This window comes from Epinephelus lanceolatus, chromosome 12 (genome assembly GCF_041903045.1).
Source record: "Epinephelus lanceolatus isolate andai-2023 chromosome 12, ASM4190304v1, whole genome shotgun sequence".
Classification (NCBI taxonomy): domain Eukaryota; kingdom Metazoa; phylum Chordata; class Actinopteri; order Perciformes; family Serranidae; genus Epinephelus; species Epinephelus lanceolatus.
The window spans coordinates 21,519,246-21,541,805 of record NC_135745.1 but is presented as its reverse complement, the minus strand read 5'-3'; the positions used below and the strand labels follow the sequence as shown (position 1 = coordinate 21,541,805).

General features: G+C 40.1%; 1 protein-coding gene across 4 annotated transcripts in view; it reads right to left on the bottom strand.

Annotated features, from left to right (window-relative positions):
• Positions 1-4,763: 4,763 nt before the first annotated feature.
• The window catches only part of pde1cb (phosphodiesterase 1C, calmodulin-dependent b), a 126,611-nt gene continuing 108,814 nt past the window's right edge, over positions 4,764-22,560 (bottom strand). For 3 of the 4 annotated variants that reach the window (XM_033650961.2, XM_078173102.1, XM_033650964.2), the window contains 9 exons: positions 22,414-22,542; positions 21,767-21,868; positions 15,596-15,716; positions 14,233-14,314; positions 12,115-12,235; positions 10,240-10,409; positions 9,452-9,685; positions 6,270-6,332; positions 5,133-5,300 (listed from right to left, as the gene is read on the bottom strand). In XM_033650961.2, the coding sequence (XP_033506852.1) occupies positions 5,281-5,300; positions 6,270-6,332; positions 9,452-9,685; positions 10,240-10,409; positions 12,115-12,235; positions 14,233-14,314; positions 15,596-15,716; positions 21,767-21,868; positions 22,414-22,542 (1,042 nt within the window). In that variant the 3' untranslated portion in view covers positions 5,133-5,280. Of the gene's footprint in view, positions 5,301-6,269; positions 6,333-9,451; positions 9,686-10,239; positions 10,410-12,114; positions 12,236-14,232; positions 14,315-15,595; positions 15,717-21,766; positions 21,869-22,413; positions 22,543-22,560 lie in introns of all 4 variants that reach the window. The other variant, XM_078173101.1, reaches the window with a different exon arrangement.

The following is a 22,560-nucleotide window of genomic DNA, read 5'->3' as shown; positions in this document are numbered from 1 at the left end:
TTCTAAACATTTTTGCTTCATATTCTCTTCTGATTAAAATGGACACACATAGGTTATACAAGTAATATATACTGTGATTAAAATAAATGTATCTAGGTTATGCACTGATTATGTAAATAACCCAATTTCCTTCACCATGCTGAAATGACTATTAGTTTTATCAATTAGTCTACGGACAGAAAAATAAAAATAAACTGTCCATTATTCACATAATCAATTCAAAGTGAGTTTAATAATCAGATAACAGATGCTGCCTTTGTTTTCTGTACATTAAATATAATACCTGGACTTTGGGGTGTTGGTTGGATGGAGCAAGCTATTCGGTGATGTCACCTTGAGCTGTATGTGATGTTGCTTTTAAAGGATACGATCTTAAAACAACAGTCAGGTGCTTATATAACCATGGAGACAGCTTTTTTTTGCTGTAATTATCTCTCCTGTTCATACTGAGTGCTTTCAGTGTAAGAGATGGGGACAAAATGCAATACGAGGTCTATCTGAAGCTAATATGAGGCTTCAGCAGTCTGACTGTGAAATACCTGTTAATATCTTCCAGTGTTACAGTCTTCTTAGTATAAATGCCACTCTTTTTGTTTCTGTCCTTCACTGCAGCTCAACAGGAAACACTGTTTGTGAAAACACAAAGAGGGAATTTTAAACTACTCTTACAGTTTTGCACCAAGCAACAACCACTGATTTTGACCCTCATCACTGATGCTGAAAGCACATTAGAGTTACATCTTTTAATGGTCAGTGCAAACAGACTGAATAAGTAGAAAAACCTGTTTCAATGCTCATATGGGCGCATGATTATTGTTTTAAGACAGGCTTGAAATATATAGACAAGTAACTGATTGCTCCAACTTACTCTCATTCCCAGGTCGTCCAATAGCAACATCTTGCCATGCCGCTTGACGTGTTATTGCTACACACGGGGCACCCTTTGGTGTCTCTATGTGACGCACAGCTGAAACACATGGTAACACATGGATAATATGAAACAGTCACAGTTAGATACAAGCGACTAAACTACTTGTTTAAGTTTAGAAAAAAAGATCATGTTTTGGGTCAAAGTAGTTATGTTTAAGTTGTGACATAAATGAACACGTGATTTACATGATTTTTTTAACTATATGTTAAAATACACTGTCTTTTGGTTTCTCACAAGACACAAACTCCCATTGTCAAGTCATGTTTTGGCCAGCTTACTAGTGTAAAATTCCATGGTGCAGACAGGCGGTCCAAAAATGCATACGAGGTGCTCTGACTGCACTTAAAAATCTGTTATTAATACATGGATCAACCAATGCATTTCAACTGGAGAGTCTTCATCAGGGTGTGAAATGTATTGGAAACAGGTGTGCAATCTAAGAGCTCATGTAGGTGTCATGTGACACAGGTTACATGATATATCGGTGTCGCCCTACTAGACAAAAAAAAACACATTGCAAGAAATTGCAAATGAAAATGACGTAAATATATACTGTATAATTAACATATTTGGTAACAAGAAAAAAGGTTCAATGCTAAATGAATAGAAAGGAAACACCAGTGAAATAAAGTAAGAATTGTTATATATTGTGACAACACCCAATTTTTTTCCTCAGTGGTCATGTTTTGTTTGACCCCTCCCCTTTGTTCCTCTTTATTCTCTGTCAGTTGCTCTCATTGTCAGAGATGGGTTTACATTTGAGTTAGCTGAAAGCCTGTTGTATCTAAACAACATGCTTAAGTGTGCCTTTGGTGTTGATATGACACGCCTAGGGGTATGACAAAGCATTGATATCTGACAACCTGGAAATAAGAAACAGGCTGAAACTGATCTTTTGTCGGTAACATTAGCGAAGTGCCCCTTTAAATATGTCACATACCTCTGTGGTGGTGTTGTAGAAATGAAGACAGGCAGACATGATCTGAGCCCTTTGAGTCCAGATTTATTGATACGGCTGTGCAGTCACAGAGCATGGTGGCACACGTGGCCGCCTGGCCGGCATGGGACAGTGACACACACATGCATGCACATACATGCACACCCACACCCACACCCACACCCATTCGCACTCTCTTAGTATGTCAGTCCATTCAGGGATGTAGTGGAGGTTAAACCTGAAGCGGTCTCATGTCAACATGACCTTTATAATATGTCTGTTCTGTTTCATCTTTGTAAATATATCCAGGGGAATCAGTTTGACTTGGTGTATGAAACAGATGAGAACTGAATCTTTAAAGTGGGAAAAAATGCTGAAATATGTTTTTGATGATTTTTTTTTGGTGATGAAAATAGTTTGCCAGCTTTAAACAGTCCACTGCATCACTTTGTGTTTATCCCTCTCTCTCTCTCGCTGTCACACACACGCATACCCACACATGCACGCACACACTCGTCTCATCACACTCTCATTGATAGAGCAGGTCACAGTGAGGAGATCAGAAATGCACATTAAGTATTTTTCGGCAGTTTCTCACACACACACACACACACACGCACGCACACGCTTTACATTCATCTAATCTCAGTCACTAGAACAGTTTAAGATCCGTCATTATAGTGATTCAGACTAAACAAGGAAACAAAGCATTAAACAAACAACAAATAATCTGTCCTGTAGTAACAATTACAAAACACCATGTTTAGAAGTCTTTACATGTCATAAATACAGCTATGTTTTCTGATTATGGTCGGTATAAATTCATGTTAAATATTCATACAGTAGGCTATCACAGTAGCAAGTGAAAGGTAGAGCAAACTACAAGACTGTACATGTGTTGGTCCCTTGGTACAGAAAATAGATTCTGCTTCACCAAGTATCAGGCAGGCTATTCTGAGCACACAATGAGTGTTGTATTTGTTCTATTTATAAATCTAATTTTCTTATATGATTGTTACACTTTAAATTTACAGTTTTGAGCCACTTGAATTTTTCTGACTTCCAAGCTGGTGGAATAAAACATATCGAACAGACACACACACAGGGACGAGTAAAACCAGAGAGGAGAGACAAAATGACAAAAAGAAAAATGTTGTCACGCGTTGAGGACGTACTTTTGGACAATCCAGCGAACAGTACAGTAAAACAAAAGAAGCTATACAGCTATAAAATAGATTTCTGTAAATGAAAAAAGAGCAAAATATACCACTATAAATACTTATGCAACATCAAACCGCTGACTTTACAGACAGACTTTCTAGCAGAGTCTAAAGTCTTGCGACTCTTTAGTGTGAAGATTTGTAGGAAGATACGGACTGTTTTGTTTGACTGTGCCTGGAGCAGCACAGATTCAAATGACATCACAAAATTAGTTTTTCCTACAGATGAAAGGTGTCATATGGAAATTACATATATATAGGCACACATTCAGCCAGCTGGCTTGCTAACCACCGACTGTATATTTTAGGTAGAAAGTAGCATGTGGTTACATCGCGTGATAAAACTGCGCGATACTAAAGTTCCTGTTATAATATAAAAATGAGGAGTGTGCATTGAAACAAAGAGACTAAAAATAATTCCTACAGCTTTATATAAATGTCTATGTTAAATTATTTATGCTTTTTTGAACGCTATATACTCTACGTCTCAGTATATGTACCAGTATGTACAGTATACTTTAAAATAACATGCCAAGAAGTTGATCTTGGCACAGTAGATTTTGGGATACCAAAATAACTAAAAACAAAGGAAAAATAAAAGTGCACAATTTTTAGGGAAAAGCGTCTCCATCATTATGCAAATACTGCCAAAAAGCTTCTTTTCTTCCAATTACACATATTAAGTATATAGTAAAAGCTGAACCAGCATTGCAGAGGTCCAATATGTTACATATGCACAGTAAGCAATATTTGCATCTCCTATACACAACATTACAAGCCTTTAAAAACCTGGCAAACGACCAAGAAGCAGATACAGTTTGGACTCAGCCTCGGGATGCGTCACAGAAGCATGATGGATTCAACTGGCTAATAGGTGCACGAGCACACTGTAAACACGTCGATTTAAAAACATTACATCAACAACCTCGGAAGGTGAAGCTGCTGAAACACAACTGAAATAAAATACAGATAGAAGGTTTTTCTCTAACTCGGCGACAATGTTGACTTTTTGCTACAGCTTAAATACACAGAAGAAGGCATCAAGAAGAAGTCTTTTGACAAAGAAATGACGTACAGTGTGAGGATATTAGACACATGTAGTGCATGATTCGTAATATAGGACACAACAAATGCAAAAGAATGTTACAAAAAGAAAAAAATGATTTATATATATGTTACAAAAACTTGGATGTGTGATATGTTTGAAATGCAAAAGTTGCATTCTAATTTTTGGACATCACAACAATATCTTACATTATATCCCCCTCAAAAAAAGAAAAAGAGAAGGTGGGTTGTGGGATCATAGGATTTCTACTCCTCCTCATATCTATACATATACAAACTTTCAGTATATACAGTTAAGAAGACAGGAGCACGCAAAAAAAATCAATATAAACCTGGCTGCAAGGAACACACGCATTAGAATTGCACAATGTCTGAGGAAAGCACTAAGAGAGTAAACATGTTATGGGAGAAAATCAGCCATAACTTCATCAGGAGCTGCTAAAGCACAAAGAAAAGTTCAGTTTAAGGAGTACTTTCTAGTAAAACAGTAGCGCTATATACCTGTGAGTTTAACCCCAGCTGGAGAAGTCCCTTCTATCCTGCATTTCCCACAAATCTGCACATATGTATTCTTCTGTAAGTACCAAAATAAATTACTGTGATGCAAACCCTTTTTCTCTACTTTAATGTTCTTTTAGCAGACGATACTTGTGACCTCAAAATCTAAGACAGATGAGCAAACATACCACAGCAGTGAAACATGTGACTTATACAATGGCTACATGTCTGTGGCAGACACACAACTCAGAGTGACGTAAAATGATTGGCAAAATAACAAAAAAGAAAAGCAACATTTTCAGTGTCAGTCTTTCAAAGGCTCCTCTTCATCCCCGCCATCGCTGCCAGCATCATAAGGTTGTGTATTGTCTTCATCGGTGAGCAGGAAGGGAGGAATAATGCACACGAGTAGAGCCACAAGCTCTGGGAGTATAAACATGGTCAAAGTAAAAACAGTTGAGACAAGAAGGTAGTGAAGATGTCAGTTTCTTGGTGTCCTGTAGAGGGCGACACAGTCCAACTAATGGCTTTCCCCTCTGGTGTGAGTTTGTGTCTTCTTTTACAGGTAAAAGCAGGTTCAGGTCGACAGCAGAGATGCAGCAGTGTGACCGTGATTCTCCACAGCTCGCTTATTCCATCGCCACCTCTGCTTCAGGAACACAAATGAGTCATATTAATAATTTATATCAACAAACTCATCATCTGTTATGGGAAATCTCCCTGGAGGACGACTAATGCCTACCATACACTAAACAGTGTTCTTGTCAATAAACTGTATTTGTGTACAAACTTTACATTTTGGAATTGGTTGCCTCAGCTCACCAGCACTATTTTAGTGGAAGGAGACTATGGGGATGAGAGGTGAACTGTTTAAAAAAATTGAGATGTCTCGCTGGTTACTGGATCAGGTACACGCTGAATTAAATACAGACTCTTGTTCGCTCCACATCTTCATCAGTTTCTCCTCCCTATCCACAGTACAAGAGAACCGAGACTTGTTTATGTTCTTGCGCCTCCTCAGAGTCCCCTCCATGTTATCTGTCTACCTGGTTTGCTGCTTCCTGTTTTGTGCTGGAGAGGGCGAAGCTATTGGTTGCTAACATCTTTCACGTCATTGAACTTTAACCAAGATTTAAAACTTACAATATATTTACCATGTTTGATTGTGTCAGAACATCAAGACGAGAAAACGACTGACTTAAACAGCTCGGACTGAGTTTTATATCCACCATACAACTGAGGTAAAATGCTCATGATTTTATTCCCACATTGGAAATTTGTCTGCGACAGAGAAATCACTTGAAAGGTCATTTGTTGTAAGGCCAGCTTTACTTTTATGGATTAAAATTACAATACAAGTGTTTCTATTCTGTATACCTCGATTTTTACAATGAGGGTAGGCTGAATGACAGAAACTCCTCTCTGTATAACACAGAGATACAATTCAAAAACAACACAAACAACATCCTGAACGTTATAACCTTTATGATGGTAGGAGTTATGGCAGGACTATCATATTAGGCTGCTTTAGTTGTACCTGCATGAACCTAACAAACACAGATACTGAGAAACAGATTATTTTTGTGTCAATATCCGTGGGCTGCAGGAATAAACTCACCGTCATCTCCTTTGTTTTTGTTTTCTTCACCCTCTGGAGATTCAGTCCCTTCAGACAGCTCTCCTGAAAGGTCAGAAGAGTCGTGTTAGTCGTCGTCACACTCAAACATGCACTCTATCCAAACGAGAAAATAAAATCCTCAAAGCATCCTCCCTCCTTTATGAAGTCTGTAAAAACATGTTCACCCTCAGTGACCCAACGGTGAGTCATTACAAACTCGTGCTGAGCAGCAACAGATCAAACCTGCAGAACTTCTCAACGATACAAAATATGTTGGCTGAAACTGGGGAAAATGTTTGTTAAATGAGACATAAATCTAGAATCACAACCTCACCTTTGTATGCATCTGCCTAACAGTCAAGTTGCAGTTTACATCCATGTATGTCCAGACTCATATGTAGCTGTGACAGCTGACAAAACTTCAAATATGGATGTTGCTACAAAGAAGCTACAAATTCTAAAACATGGATGCACAAAAGATCTTTACAATCAGCATAGCTTTGATGTGGGCAGCCAAAATTAGAGTCACCAATTCAGCATCTGATCAAATGTCTTCCCCTCCATTCTTAAGTTATGGTGATGAATAATGGCCAGAAAAAGTGTTTTTGCAGAATTTTGACCTTTGACCTTTTGGGTATAAAATGTCATCACTTCATCATTTTACCCTGTTAGACATTTGTGTGAAATTTTGTCTTAATTCGCGTATGAATTCTTGCGGTATGGCCATTTTGTGATGGGATGGACAGACTAACAATGCAAAAACATAATGTCGACACAGAGGCATAAAACACAGAGTCCTTTGAGTGAAATATTTCCCCTCAGTGTAAACATCACACGGCTTCAACAAAGAACTGGAACAAGCTGATACAGAAAAAATGATACCTCAGAAATGGCAGAATAAGATGATTCATTTTTTCAACTTTAAAGCTACTTAGGGGAAAAAAACAGGAGGAAACTTTATGGTGAGGAGATACGGTATGGCTTGAGAAATTTCACTCTAGTAGTCACTCTATTAAAAAAATAAAACCTTTATAAATGCCATATACAGTACAGGCCAAAAGTTTGGACACACCTTCTCATTCAATGCGTTTTCTTTATTTTCATGACTATTTACATTGTAGATTCTCACTGAAGGCATCAAAACTATGAATGAACACATGTGGAGTTATGTACTTAACAAAAAAAGGTGAAATAACTGAAAACATGTTTTATATTCTAGTTTCTTCAAAATAGCCACCCTTTGCTCTGATTACTGCTTTGCACACTCTTGGCATTCTCTCCATGAGCTTCAAGAGATAGTCACCTGAAATGGTTTCCACTTCACAGGTGTGCCTTATCAGGGTTAATTAGTGGAATTTCTTGCTTTATCAATGGGGTTGGGACCATCAGTTGTGTTGTGCAGAAGTCAGGTTAATACACAGCCGACAGCCCTATTGGACAACTGTTAAAATTCATATTATGGCAAGAACCAATCAGCTAACTAAAGAAAAACGAGTGGCCATCATTACTTGAAGAAATGAAGGTCAGTCAGTCCGGAAAATTGCAAAAACTTTAAATGTGTCTCCAAGTGGAGTCGCAAAAACCATCAAGCGCTACAACGAAACTGGCACACATGAGGACCGACCCAGGAAAGGAAGACCAAGAGTCACCTCTGCTTCTGAGGATAAGTTCATCCGAGTCACCAGCCTCAGAAATCGCAAGTTAACAGCAGCTCAGATCAGAGACCAGATGAATGCCACACAGAGTTCTAGCAGCAGACCCATCTCTAGAACAACTGTTAAGAGGAGACTGCGCAAATCAGGCCTTCATGGTCAAATAGCTGCTAGGAAACCACTGCTAAGGAGAGGCAACAAGCAGAAGAGATTTGTTTGGGCCAAGAAACACAAGGAATGGACATTAGACCAGTGGAAATCTGTGCTTTGGTCTGATGAGTCCAAATTTGACATCTTTGGTTCCAACCGCCGTGTCTTTGTGAGACGCAGAAAAGGTGAACGGATGGATTCCACATGCCTGGTTCCCACTGTGAAGCATGGAGGAGGAGGTGTGATGGTGTGGGGGTGTTTTGCTGGTGACACTGTTGGGGATTTATTCAAAATTGAAGGCACACTGAACCAGCATGGCTACCACAGCATCCTGCAGCGACATGCCATCCCATCCGGTTTGCGTTTAGTTGGACGATCATTTATTTTTCAACAGGACAATGACCCCAAACACACCTCCAGGCTGTGTAAGGGCTATTTGACCAAGAAGGAGAGTGATGGAGTGCTGTGGCAGATGACCTGGCCTCCACAGTCACCGGACCTGAACCCAATCGAGATGGTTTGGGGTGAGCTGGACCGCAGAGTGAAGGCAAAGGGGCCAACAAGTGCTAAACACCTCTGGGAACTCCTTCAAGACTGTTGGAAAACCATTTCAGGTGACTACCTCTTGAAGCTCATGGAGAGAATGCCAAGAGTGTGCAAAGCAGTAATCAGAGCAAAGGGTGGCTATTTTGAAGAAACTAGAATATAAAACATGTTTTCAGTTATTTCACCTTTTTTTGTTAAGTACATAACTCCACATGTGTTCATTCATAGTTTTGATGCCTTCAGTGAGAATCTACAATGTAAATAGTCATGAAAATAAAGAAAACGCATTGAATGAGAAGGTGTGTCCAAACTTTTGGCCTGTACTGTATTTGAAAAGATTTTTCCCTCATTAGTATACAATTCAGCTACAGTCTGCTGTATTAGTGATTCACCCACGTCCTGCATTGATTCAAAACAATAGGAAAATACTTTTCATTCAGAAAATGATTACTTGGATAAAGTCCTTTTCTAGATAAGGCCAAACACATGTTGTGCAATGTGAACACACATATCTCCTACAAACACTGCATAAATATACAAGGTCACAGTCTTTGTCTGAACTGCATTTGCATACAGAGAAAAAGATTCCCATTGTAACCTTACGAGCTTTTGTATTAATGTGCTTATTGTGGCATCATCTTAAATGAAAGTGAATGGATACTAAAGGTGTGGAGATTATACAAATCCAAACTGCCTCACTGATAACATCATGGAAAAGGGCAGAGACAGGATTACAGAACTTTCACTGCAGCTTCAGTGGTCACTGTATGCATGTTAATGTGCTGTAGCCGTATGTCACATCATGCTTTGGGATTTCACAGCTAAAGGACGTACCGTTCTGCAGTGGAGGATACTTGTGTGTGTCGCTCTCAGGCTGTGCTTCCTGCTCTGCTTCCTCCGTGTTACCATCTGGCGGTCGGGTGGCCTCCGCTGACTCGGGCTCCTCCTCCTCTGTTTGGTCCTCCTTTGGTTCAGGCTGTTCTGGTTCTGCGTTGACCTCCTGGGGCTCCATAGCTTCTTCCTGCTGGGCTTTCTCCTCCGCTTCTCTTTTAGCTCTCTCCTCCGCCTCTGAGGTCACATGGAGGTTGGAGGCAGGTTAGCACATGTGAGAGGGTGAGTGTCAGTGTGCATTAATTCATCGTTAAATAATTCTCACTTAAACGTTGAGAGGGTTCACTGGACCGTCTGTTCTGTTCTGATCTAAGAACTCTTTGTGAGTCTTAACTTTAACTTCACTGTGTTTTGGCCACTTGGTGGCAGCAGAAACAAGCTGTAAACACATTTATCACTTAAAGTTGACAACATGAATTTGTTAGCAAATAGCTGCTTATTTGCAGATTCAGCAGTTACAAAAAAAAGGTTAGCATTAATTCAAAGTCGTGTTTCCTGCCACCTGAAAAATGTCCCATATAAAAGTCCTGCATTAGCTCTCTCTTAACTCTGTTTCCTTTTAGTTTATACCAGCTCCTGAGCTGACCAGCTAGTTGCTGACTGTGTCTGTGTATTGTTTGGTGCTTAGCAGGTAGTGTACAGTGGGGTTTTAGAGCTTTTCTTTGCAGAAAATGAAGTTGATAAGAGCAATGAGAGTGAACTCAATAGTAAAGTTGTGGGCTTTAACGTACCTTTAGTAGCCTGAGCTTTCCACCTCTCTCTGTTCTGATAAACCTCTTCGTTCCACAACGCCTTGAAGTTCTTCAGGTCCACCGTCAGCAGAGAGCTGTGTCCCGACGTGCTGCTGTCGGAGCTCTTCACACTTTGCCTCTTGGTCTCCTCTGAGCTAATACTGTTCAGACTGGACAGAAAATGAGAAGAGAGAAGAGAGTTAAATAGTTGAACAAAACTAGGGATGCATTCAGAAATAATCACCCCGAGTGCCAGGGCGCACCTTGGCACAAACTGAACCGTTGGTAAATTCGGAGCGCTGTTGTAACATACCGTTCAGTCATTCAGAACACCATGTTCTCAGAGCAGCAGAGCGTACTCTGGGCACTGTGTCTGCGGTGACGGAGCAGCAGAACATCAAGATGACTGAGATGAATGTAATCGTTGATTAATACATGTAGAAATAAAACATTCTGTTCCTTCCAACAACAGCACTCCCATTGTAGTGCTGAGCATCAGATTGGTTTTACAAACATACCCTACCTGTGCCGCAATGACAGTAGCTCTGTGCAGCTGTTCTTTGAGCTACATGCTAACGTGGTAACAAAGACAATGCTAACATTCTCATGTTTATCACGTATAATGTTTACCGTGTTCACCAAATTAGACAGCATCTCAGCATGCTAAAATTAGCTGATTAGCACTAAAACACTGAGTACTGAGGATGATGGGAATTTGGTTAGGTCAGGTATTTTTACCTGATAATGTGCAATGCTGTTTGCCGGCGTGCCCCTTTTAGGGATTAGTTATTTCAATTCATCATGTGAGTTACATGCACGAATGGCTGTTGAGACATTTCAGTCCAACGGAGGACCAATAAACCAGCATTACTATCCTTAGTTAAAGAAAACAGAGGCGCGTTGAAAGGCAGGTAGATAGTCAGAGGCAGACAGAGAGTGCAGGCATAGTTACAGATGATTGAAAGCAGCTATAAATGCTCTGGAAGAAACAGTCCAAGGAAACCCATAAGCACCCAGGTGTGTACGAAGACAAGGAGACTGCACAAGTGGCAACGCTATCTGAGGTTTCCACTCGGTTAACTTTGACTGGAGGCCCACTGAGTGATGCTAATGACTGCTGTTGAGGAGAGAGGGGAGGCTGATATTGATGTGCAGGTGCAACGGAAGACGCAGAGCCAAACTCCCAAAGTACTGCTGTGTTTTCTAATAAGCTCACTTTAAAAGACACAAATACCAGACTCAGTTTTTTAAATTATCTTTCTCTGGATAGTTTAATCATTATTTACGCAGGAGCAAGTGGACTGTACTTTCTTATCTGGGTGGTTTCAAAGCCTTGCACATACCTGATTTAGTATGTGGCTGGAGGAAAAGTACTGAGCCGGTTAATTAAGGGAGTGGAGGCAAAATCACTTTGTTTTGTATCTTGAGAGGCTATTGTGTATGCCAATGCAGCACTGAAGCCCACTCTTGATCAGGGATGACGACTTTAGCATCTCTAAAATATCAATTTCAAGGTGTGTGGCTCTGCCCGATGAAAGGTGGAGACATTTCCACGCACAGAAATGGATTACTCATGGGAGACTCATCTGCTGTTCCCAATACTTCCATTAGATATGCTGCTGTTATTGCAGAGGAGCTGCCGAGGCTTAATCACGTCATTGAGCGAGCAGTTACCCAGACAGGTATGAGACGTGAGGGATAGAAAACAGTAGCTTTTCCATCCTTGATTAACCAGGCTGGTTGATTAAAAAGTACTCAGATTTACATATAGTCACCCACTTCCATCTGCTCAGTCCTCCTACTGAAGAGCAGAGAACAATCCAAACTTTTTTGTTTTCAAATGTTCTCTGAACGAGAGAAAGTGCTGCTGCTCACCTTGAGCGTCTAAAGCCGGCGAAACCTGAATGGGAGGCTTCATCTATGAGCGGTTTGACGATTCGTTCCATCATGTCTGTCAGCACAGTGAAGGTGGGCACCACGATGAAGTCGATGAACCCTGGTGACAAAGAAATTAGCAAATATCAGTCAGTTTATACATATTCACATTCACCAGGATGAAAAAAGCCACACAAAAAATCACTGTAACACAAATTTCTGAAATTAAGGATGTTTTAAATTAATTATCAAGTCTGTGAAACAAAGTGTTAGAGGGGTCATTAGACTGCACAGCTGCCAAGATGCAGATGAGAAGCTCTGCACTGATAAAATCATCGATATGCTCATCTCAGTCGCCTTCAATTATTCCTCTTTGCTCACAGCTATGAAGGATAGTATAAATTTTTTTAAGTCTGTTTTTCAGGAGAATATTTTAATTTACATGTTTTGATAAAACAAGATAGAAAAAATACACACAAACATAGCTCCAGACAAATAAATACTACATAAAATAAGAAGAGGCAGTGTAAACAATCATGGCTTATCCAGACAACTGATGGTGTATCATCATTCATTCATGATATTCATCATATCTTTTGTGTGTGTGAGTTTGTATCTTTTCAAGTGGCATGCAGCTATTAATTTCCAAAAAACATCTAGTTATGAGGAGATAGGAATCAGACTGTCATATCATTGCTTTATACTTTCTGGCAGTGCATACATTTATCTCTGAAATCCTGTTTTGAAAATTCCTTCATTGTACAATGTGTAATTTTCTGCCGCAAGGGGCCTCTCAATCCATCACTGCAGTGAGTTTCTTCAAGTTAGGATTCCTCCGGTGTTCATTGCTCAGGAGGTTTCATCGGGAGCCGAATTATCTGGAAAGGTCTCTTCCCCTCCGAAACAAATGAACCAGGTGATTAAAACTGTTAAAAACTGTAAAAATATCAGTTTTTCTCTGACAGTGGAGCCGAGCTGCTGCTAACGTTTGCTCAGCTTGTTTCTCCGATGGTTAAAATCCTTCATCTGATTAAAAAAATATAGTTAAAAACAACCTCAAAAGTGTAAGAATGTAGCTTAAGTGGATGAAAAGTCAGTTTATGATAGCTTCTAGCAGAACACAACAGTCAGTCGCGACACGCATTGTATCCTTGATTAAAATGACCAACTTCTCTGGGTTTGAAAATTGTTGGAAACATTTAGGATGATGTCAGCACACAATTCAACAAAACATATAATATTGGTCTAGTTGTTTTTAGACATTTTGATGCAGAGAAGTTACATAATATATCTTAAAATGTGCAGTCACTGTTGGGACATTCCCCGATAGTCATATTTGCAGATCCAATGGGAATTTTAATCTTGTAAGTTCTGTCTTGTTTTTAAGTCAAATGCCTATACGTACATGGAAAGTGTTACTGGTTGTTGTAATTATTCCTCCTGCCCCCTTCACACTGGCTGCAAACAAATTCCTCCCTAATGCTGTTTTAATGGAAGTTGCGCAGTCTAAATGTGGTCATCAGAGTGTTTAAGTAGGGTAACACCTATCCTCTAAGATTCACGAGTGATGACTGAGTGCTCTCCAGACTTGTTGCCCTGGATTTGGTCTTTCAGGGAAACATGCAGGCTTATCTTCTTAGTGGAAGTTGTTGAGGCTTTAAATAACCTGAGAGGAAAACTGCAGACACTGCTCAGGGCTGGAAAAAGTGCTGTCACCTCCTCTGCATGTTTTTCAGGTAAGGTAAAAAACAAACTTTTAATCTTTCCTATTAGCTACATTCTACAACTCTCATAAAAAGACTCAATCAATAAAAGATAAGGTGGTAAAGGACAGAGCAGAAAACATTATTTATCAATATGTTACGTCTCTATCAAACAATATGTTATTCTGTCATTATCACAGGAAACACAATAACCAAATTCATCACACTTTGTCATTTGACAGATTGATATAAATGTATATAAACACACAAAACAATATGCAATTAGGTGGTTATAACACATTTACAAATAGAGATGTAATTTTTCTGAAGTAAGCTCAAGCTGGAGCAGCACTACACCCATACAGACACACATCATTGTACATGTGGTGCATGTGAAGATGGAGAAGCCACTCACCGATCTGGGACTGTGCCACCATTGTGGACTTTCGGTCGCAGAGCGGAGAGAACGGCAGGCCGAGCTCGGATTCTTTGTCCCCCTGGAAACACAGCAGCTTCCTCAGTCAAAGTCATTCTCAGTATTTGGTTTCTATAAAAATGTCCCCCACCCTCCAGACATACTCACACAAACACACGCGTACACGCCGCCGCCATACACCATATGCTCACACTTCTATCAACACGCTTTGGATTTGTCTGGCCCCCGCCCTTAAGTGCTTTTGGGCCACAAATGTGTTTCATTTTCTCGTCTGATGTGACACAAACAGATGAGATGTGGAGTCGGGAGGCAATGTTCTTTGGAGAAGCTATTTATCGGCGATTCATATCCCGAGAGATAAAAGCCCCGTGAAAGCGGCCAAAATAACAATAGCACTGATAATGAGAACAATGCGGATTAATAATGGAAGAGATGAAAGCAATGTGGCACCAGTTAAACGCCCGTGCTGTTGTTGACATTAACAAATCCACAATTTATTATTTAAAGCCAAATGCATTGTTGTATCAAAGAGGTAATGTTCTACATTTTAATCTGCCAAGGTGCTTTGTCATGGCATCATTCTTTAAAATGACAAGGAGCAGAGTGTCTGCAATTAAACTTATGAATATGACTGTATATCTCACTAATGCAAGGAGCTTTGGGGGGTAGAGCTGAGCCAAAGCAAGATATTAAAACATTAGAAAAATAAATTACTTTTTTTGCAACCTGTACAATCAGCACCACAGGAGCCACTAAAAGCACTTCGCATGTAATATTCTAAGATAGATACATAAACTGTACCTCAAATCTAATGTTTTCTTTTTTCATCTTTTGGCAGTCCACATTAATCCTACAGAAATAGTTCCCTCCAGACTCCACAGATGGTCCAATAGAGCATATATTTTCACATAGCAAGAAAAGTACAGGTGTAAATTAAAAGTCAAGAATAAACTTTCCTTCTCAACTTTTGAGCCAAGATGGTTGAAAAGTCTTTAAAGTGATCAGATAAGGAAACTTGAACATCTAAAAATCCTCCACTTCTGATGAAGATCATTTATCACGATGCAAATGGATTGTTTTGTCAACAACATTAATAATGTCTGCATATCATGTAGATTTTCCAGCTCAAGGGCCCCAGAGGTTTGCATGCTTGCTTAATGGCATCGTTTAGTGGGACACTCAAGTGGAGTGGCGCCATCATTAACTTTTTGCTTCACCTGTACTCTTCCTGCCACACAAGTCTCATGTTTTTGTCTGAAACTGTTCTTCAGAGGTGATGTTCAACGTTACATGCATCTGAACCTCACATCTACAAACAACTGGAGCAGGTATGCCCACTCACCTGTCTGAAGAACTCCTCCAGTAGGGAGGTGGTCCAGCGGTGGTGTAGGTCCCAACTTTTGGCCGGGTGGCTGATATCTGCTGTGTGTAGCAGCAGGGACAGGGCTTTGGGCTTGTCAATGCTGCAAAAGAGAGCATATTTGAAACATTAAAATCTGCATTACACTCCTGAATGTGACACACCTAAATTGGTACAGGTGAAGCCGAATGGTTTTCAAGGTACTGTAATGAGCTAAAATGAGATAACCTGTGTAATCAAGGTTTGATGACGAGGGATTTAGATTAAACACACCTGTGTCTTTTAGGTTGAACTCCTGCTTAATCAACGTCCCAAAAACTACCAGTGTTGAGCACGTTCACACATCACAAGAGCTCACACACATTAAAATTAACTGGTTGACATCCATAGTTCACTTGTTTTCATCATTCACTCACAGATATTTCCCAAGACTGGTTGGATGCTTCAACTTGATGTGTTGTTTCAAATTGTTGCAGATGTGGCTGACGTTAGGACTTGTTTTTTAAAACCCATCGGTCTCAATTTGATATAAATGTGAGATTCTTTCCATTGGAATCTGTGTTTTACTGATTTGTTCATAAAAGTCCGTCAAATATCCATATGAGCAGTGCTGGTAGATGTCTTGCTGGTGTTGTGTTGGCATGCTGGGTGCCATAAAACAAGCGGCATTAACTGTCGCGAGGGAACAATGCTCACGTTCAAGTTCATAAGTTGCAAACTGAGGCTTTTAGTTTACCTTTTTTTAAAAATGGTGAGCAAAAAGAATGAACTCGCTCTTTCAGAGAGTTCATGCACAACACTGAAACCTACATGTTGAAGGCAAACAGACATTCCAGACAAATCTGCAACAAGGTTATTGAAAAATACCAACCAGGGGAAGGATACATGAGGCTTTCCAATGCACTGAGTGTCCCTGAAGACAGAAGGGTCAATCATATAGTAAAAAAGAAAAATAGGAAAAAATGTGGCACAGCTGCAAATGTTTCAACAGCAATCTGTCCACAGAAATTGAGTCTTTGTGTAAGAACAGCACAGTGAAATGTGCTGAATGAAAGACAGAAAGAAGGAAGGAGAGAAGGAAAACATTTATTATAGACAGTGTGCTGTATATGCTCAGTATGGTATCAACACTGTCTAGTTTTACAAAGTAAAAATGCTTCCACTTTGGGCATTTGAATGTGTCTTGGATAAAATTGTCCACTAATGGCTGCACAGTTATGATTTCAGACTTTAGATTAGTTTTAAGGATTCCGCTTAGTTTGTCTCTCTGACTGAATTTTGGATTCCTTTTTTTGCAGCACAAAAACTTTAGAATTTTGTTTCTCATCACTTACAGTGGGGTTGCTTTAGAGAGATGTCACTTCAAAGCCAGTGCTTTGTCAAAGTACGCTGCTATTGTTTTAAGATAGATTTGGCTGACACAGGGAGCATGCACAAACACTTTGAACTGGATGAAGTTACTAAGACATCACAAGAAAAGGGTAGAACAGGAGCTGCAGGTGAAACCACTGCAGGATATCACATCTAGTACAAACACGATGTAGTGCAGAGCAGCAGACGGAGTATAAACTCACCATTGCTGCAGGCTGCCAAATTACAAAAGATTTATAGATGTCAGATGTGCAGAATGTAAGAACCCTACTAACAATGTCACTGTAATAGCTGACTGCAGAAGACAACCATCATCCTCTCCACCCTCCAGAGACAAAATCAGCACTTTAAAAAAGCTAATATGATACATATGAAACATGCAAATGTAACATACCCTTGGTTTGCAGAAACATATAATGCCAACATTTTCTTTTAGCAACTGGGTTGATAACTGACACCTCCTGTATAGTATACCTTTAAAGAATAAGGCTGGAAATATTTTATATTTTTAATATTGTCAACAAATCCCATGACAATACCAAAACTAACAATGTGTTTATATAGTCTATGTCTTGATACATTTTGACCTTCCTAACCTGTCTTTGGTACATCCCGTATGAGGATGAAGGATGAACACTAACATTACTCAAACAAGAGTAAATAACACAGTTGTTAGGAAACATTTTCAGTGGTGGATTAGTACACATTTGGTAGTGAGTATTTCTGACAGCAGGACAGTGTATGTGGGATCGACTCAAAATAAACTACAGTGTTTGTGTTCATGGTTATAGAGGAACATGTCAACCAGCACAACAGTGTAGTTCATTGATGTTTTAATAGCTTTTTGGCAACAATGAAGTGGTGGGACACTACTTATTACTGTATTATTAGGATCAATTCATTGTTGGTCTTTTTATGGAATCTGTTGACAATAAGACATCTTTTAAGTTTTGTGATGGCACTAATCAAATGGAGGCAACATCAAACTGTCAAACTGATGAAATTTATTTACAAAACCCCCCCCCCAAAAAAAACAGATCTATTAGAACCACCTAAAACCAGGGAGACATCTCCATCCAAAAGGAATAAAAAACAAACAAACATAACAATTCCCCTGTCATCATTCTGCCTCCATTAGACAGATCGGTTTTCTACACTGGAACACAGTGTGAAGACGCATCTTCTCACCTCATCAGACATCGGCGGTGTCTGAGATATCACCTGATAACCATATCAAAATATCATGTTCAATGGACTGGTGCATGAACGAGCAGACGCAGGCCAATATGGAAAATAGGCACACGAATAACACACACACATACACACAGTACAAGGTTAAACAGAGGTGAGAGAGACTAGCTCAGATTTCCCCTCATTCCATTTGTGGCAGATTGGGTCTTAAAGTGCACTCAAAGCAGGCCTGGAGCAGACTGGTGTGAATTACTTCACATTAGAGTCTATTCAGCATTACAGCTTCCTGCAGACTGCAATCTCATTTATGTGCAAGTGTGTGTGCGCGCGTGTGTGTGTGGGTACCCTATACAGTAGCTTGATGATTACATCCCAGTCAGCACTCTTTGAATTTTGAGATATATTCACAAATATAGGAAGCACAATGTTGTTGATTCCTACATACGTTCTCAAAGAGGTGCTTATCTCCACATCACTGCTTTCTGAGCAATTTTCTAATCGTGACGAGTGGCGTGCTTTATCACAGTAAAAAGAATACCCCGAAGGTCAACGAGTTTCTTAAAGCCGTCTCTCGTTGCAGCTACATCAGCAGTGATGACTCATCACGTCATACGATAGTTTGCTTGATAGCTCTCTTGCTTCCTTTCTGTGTCTGCATGTAGAGCAGCCGCGGCTATCAATCACTGTTGAGGGAGCCATGCTTGAAATGTGTAAAAAAAAAAAAAAAGTCTGCTGTCTGGTGACCTTGGGTGCAGAAGGAATAAAAGAAGAAAAAAAATCTATTATTTTGACTGAAACATATTTGCTCCCTGTTGCGATACACGTGGCCTTGTTTTCCACACTTTTATGTGATCTTTTACATTTTCAATTTGAACAAGGTCAGCCATTCAGAATTTGGAGGGACCTCAATGACCTGTAGGGACTCCCGAAAAACAAAGCATTTCACTTGGATGGCCGTGGTTTTGCAGGATGCAGCACTGCATGCTTGGGCGAGCTCTGTGACCATCCCAGCCTGCACTCTGAGTGCACGTTCATACTTTATAAGATAACCTGCGTGCGCCTTTGTAAGAAGAACAAGCAGAAACAACATTGATTTATTTTGGTTTGATGAAAAGTTGGACTGAGTTACAAAGTATGGGATAACTTTATATCTTAAGCTTGGAAAATTAGGCATACTAGACTGAATAAGAAACGAGTATGAAGACATAAAGAATATCAGGCTGTTCTTGAGAACTGTTCATACGCTTACTCATGAAAAGTAATGCACCACAATTCGTATATAACACATGTAATCATTAGCTAGTCATTTATGGGAATTGGTAAGGCTACAATCACGCGACCAGTGCGCTGACAGGAGTAAATAAGGAGGTAGTCCGCATAAGCAGGGAGGTTGGGGTAGTGGACAGGTCACAAAACATAGGACTTTCACCCAGGAGGCCAATGTTCAGAACTGTGTGAAACCAAGTTAACTTTGAGTTATTTTAAGGTACATCGTTGTCCCTGTGTCTCTTTAACTAAACCTAACCTATGTATCTTTACTTGAGCATGTCGGTGAAGATTGTCAGTCATCAAGGTGATGGTAATCTTAAGCGCTTTATCGTAGGCAACTGGACTTGCTTGGGGTTCTTGAAGACATTTCACCTCTAATCCGAGAGACTTTTTCAGTACTAATGGACTGATGTGGAATTGCAGGCTTTCAATTCGTTGAGGTCACATGTGAGCTTTGAGTTTCACAGTCGTTAAGGTCACATGTGTGTCATTGACCCACTCAGCCATCATGTGTGTCATTAGGGTTAGATGGGTCCAGGTGTGAACGGGTGGTAGGTTGTGTGGGGAGGGATCCCAAGACTACATTGTAGGTGGATGACAAGTGGTGTCATAGGCCACCTCCTCTGTTTAACGATGGACGTTCCAATTTGGTGTACAAGGCTTCTTTCATGCCTCTTTCATACCATCTGTCTTCTTTGGCCAAGATGTGAACATTGCTGTCAAAGAATGTCCCTCATACTTTCAATGTAAATGGGCCTCTGAGTCTTGACCTGAGGAGCTTAAGTACGACTTTATGTCAAGTACATAACATCATTTGTGGGGCACCAATTCTTTTGCTATCATTCCAACCACTGTATGTGCATTTCATAAAATATCAACTGTAAAACAGTTGTATGGGGATGAGGATGAGGTTGAGAACATACTATTCATGTTTTTGTATAATTTGTAGATATGATCTCACACCTATGTACATGGAAATAGATAGTCAGTCTTGTCAGCCCATTTTGGCTGGGCATGATGCCAGATACCAGGTATTTGTTGTTGGACATCATTTAGTTCATCTAAATGTCAAGATATTTTAGCTCTTTTTAACTGTACATATTTTTCAGTATGACATCATGATGGTCAATTTAAGAATTTATCAGCAGTCAGGTAGACGTCATTTGAAAATCTGCAGGGAAATCAAGTTACGATTACAGCTATGCCAGCAGCACAAGAAGTAAAAGTGTAGTTTGAAGTGCATCCTCATAAATCGATGATCATAAAAAATCATAAAAATGTATCTCTGTTAGAAGTTACATGTAGGCGTGAGGCAAAGATTAGTAAATACTAACACTACTTTTTAGGTTACAGTTTTTCTAACTTGTCCAAAAGGTGCTGAGATGACCATATGTGAGCTGACAAAAACATGCATCAGGCATGCAAGATGTAAGGCACTGCTCATGGGGTGTTTTTGGGGAGTCCCATGACCTGTGGTTCACAGGTCCTATAGACAGTAACAGAGAGGAAGATGTCAGTCAGCTACTTTTTGGCAGTCGTCCTAGCCTGTGTACTTGTACTGGAGGAAATGGATAACACTAGTGTTTTTGAGAAATGCTTATAAACCTATACCACTGTGGAGAGAACGTCTGATTTCATCAATTAAATGAAATGTATTTGCCAACACTCAGCAACTGCTGCTGACTGCAAGTTGTGAGGATGTATTTATAGCTGCTATTTATGTTTGCATGCACATCCTGCTGAATACAAACAGCAAAACACAAGTCCTGGAAAAAAAACAAAAAACAAAAACATTTTACATAGTTTGTGGAGGACCAATGTTTTCTAGCTGGTCGTCTTAGCTGTTGCAGCCTACAGTGTGCCAGCAAACCTGCCAGCAATATTTCTGCCACCGGCTGTTTTTCACCACAGTGTGCAAATACATTTCACCATGCCAAATCTGGTATGACTGCACTATAACTCTGCTGCAGAAACAGCACAGCACAGAAACACAAACTATCCTGTGTTAGTGCCTGAGAGGGCCTGTAATGGTACTCACTGTATATATAATGCATGACATTTGCTACTATTTGGCCACAAAAGACTCGTTCCATTTCTATTTTTTATTTTGAGTAAACAGCACCTGAGCAACACACAAAATCCCAGTCCATTTGTTATAAACATGAATGTTTGTTGTGTTGTGAATGTCGGAGTTCACCCTCGGGGCAGGGTTAATTGGGTTGTAAACAGCTGGAGGTTGGTACACAGAGGCTGATGGCAGGGTTAATGAGGATGTAAATTGCTGGGATGAGGTAAACAAAAGTGAAGAACAAGTCAACTGACCCCTCAGGTTGCTGTAGGAAGTTCTTCATGGCCTTAACCTGCTGGAAATGGCACGACATATCTGTGGCCAGCACCATCTCCACCACCAGAGCTCGCAGCTCTCTGGATGAAAACAAAGGAGAGGGGAAGAGGAGAGGAAAACATGATCCATGTGCTGTATAATGAACTGTCAAACTCTAAGGTAATAAAAGCCGACTTATTTCGGAAGTCGCTAAAAGTAAATTAAGCCAGCCAACATAGTTTTTGAGAGCTATTTATAATATCTGCTTTGACAAGTCCCAGCTTATGTCGTGAGGAATCGGATTGCAGCTGTCTCCTTTAATGTATTATCACACAAAACACTTCCATTTAGCACAAAGCTGTTGGACCTTGAAGGTAATCCAACTTTTCTGATTTTCACGCCACCGAGCACAGTTGTTAATCTTGAAGAATAAGAGATAAGTTCACTTTGGGCTTACAAAAGGTGATATGTGCATTGTGGAACTGTTCTGCTTGACGTGCCCGGTTTTTCACCTGCCACGTCTATCTCTCTATCTTTCTGTGGCTACTACATCTCCGAGTTTTATTTCTCTTCGCTGTTACTCAGCTTTTTCATCTCTCCGTCTCCCTTCCTCTTATTGTCTGCCTCAAGTATCCATCTCACTGACCTCCAGTCATCCTTGGAGAGGTTGTAGAGGATGTTCATCTCATCGTCGTCCTGCAGTAAGCGGTACGCTGCGCTGACATGGTGACTCTCCAACACTGAGCGGTCATTGTACAGGATAGCTGTGTCTGACCTGTCAAATGGAAAGCAA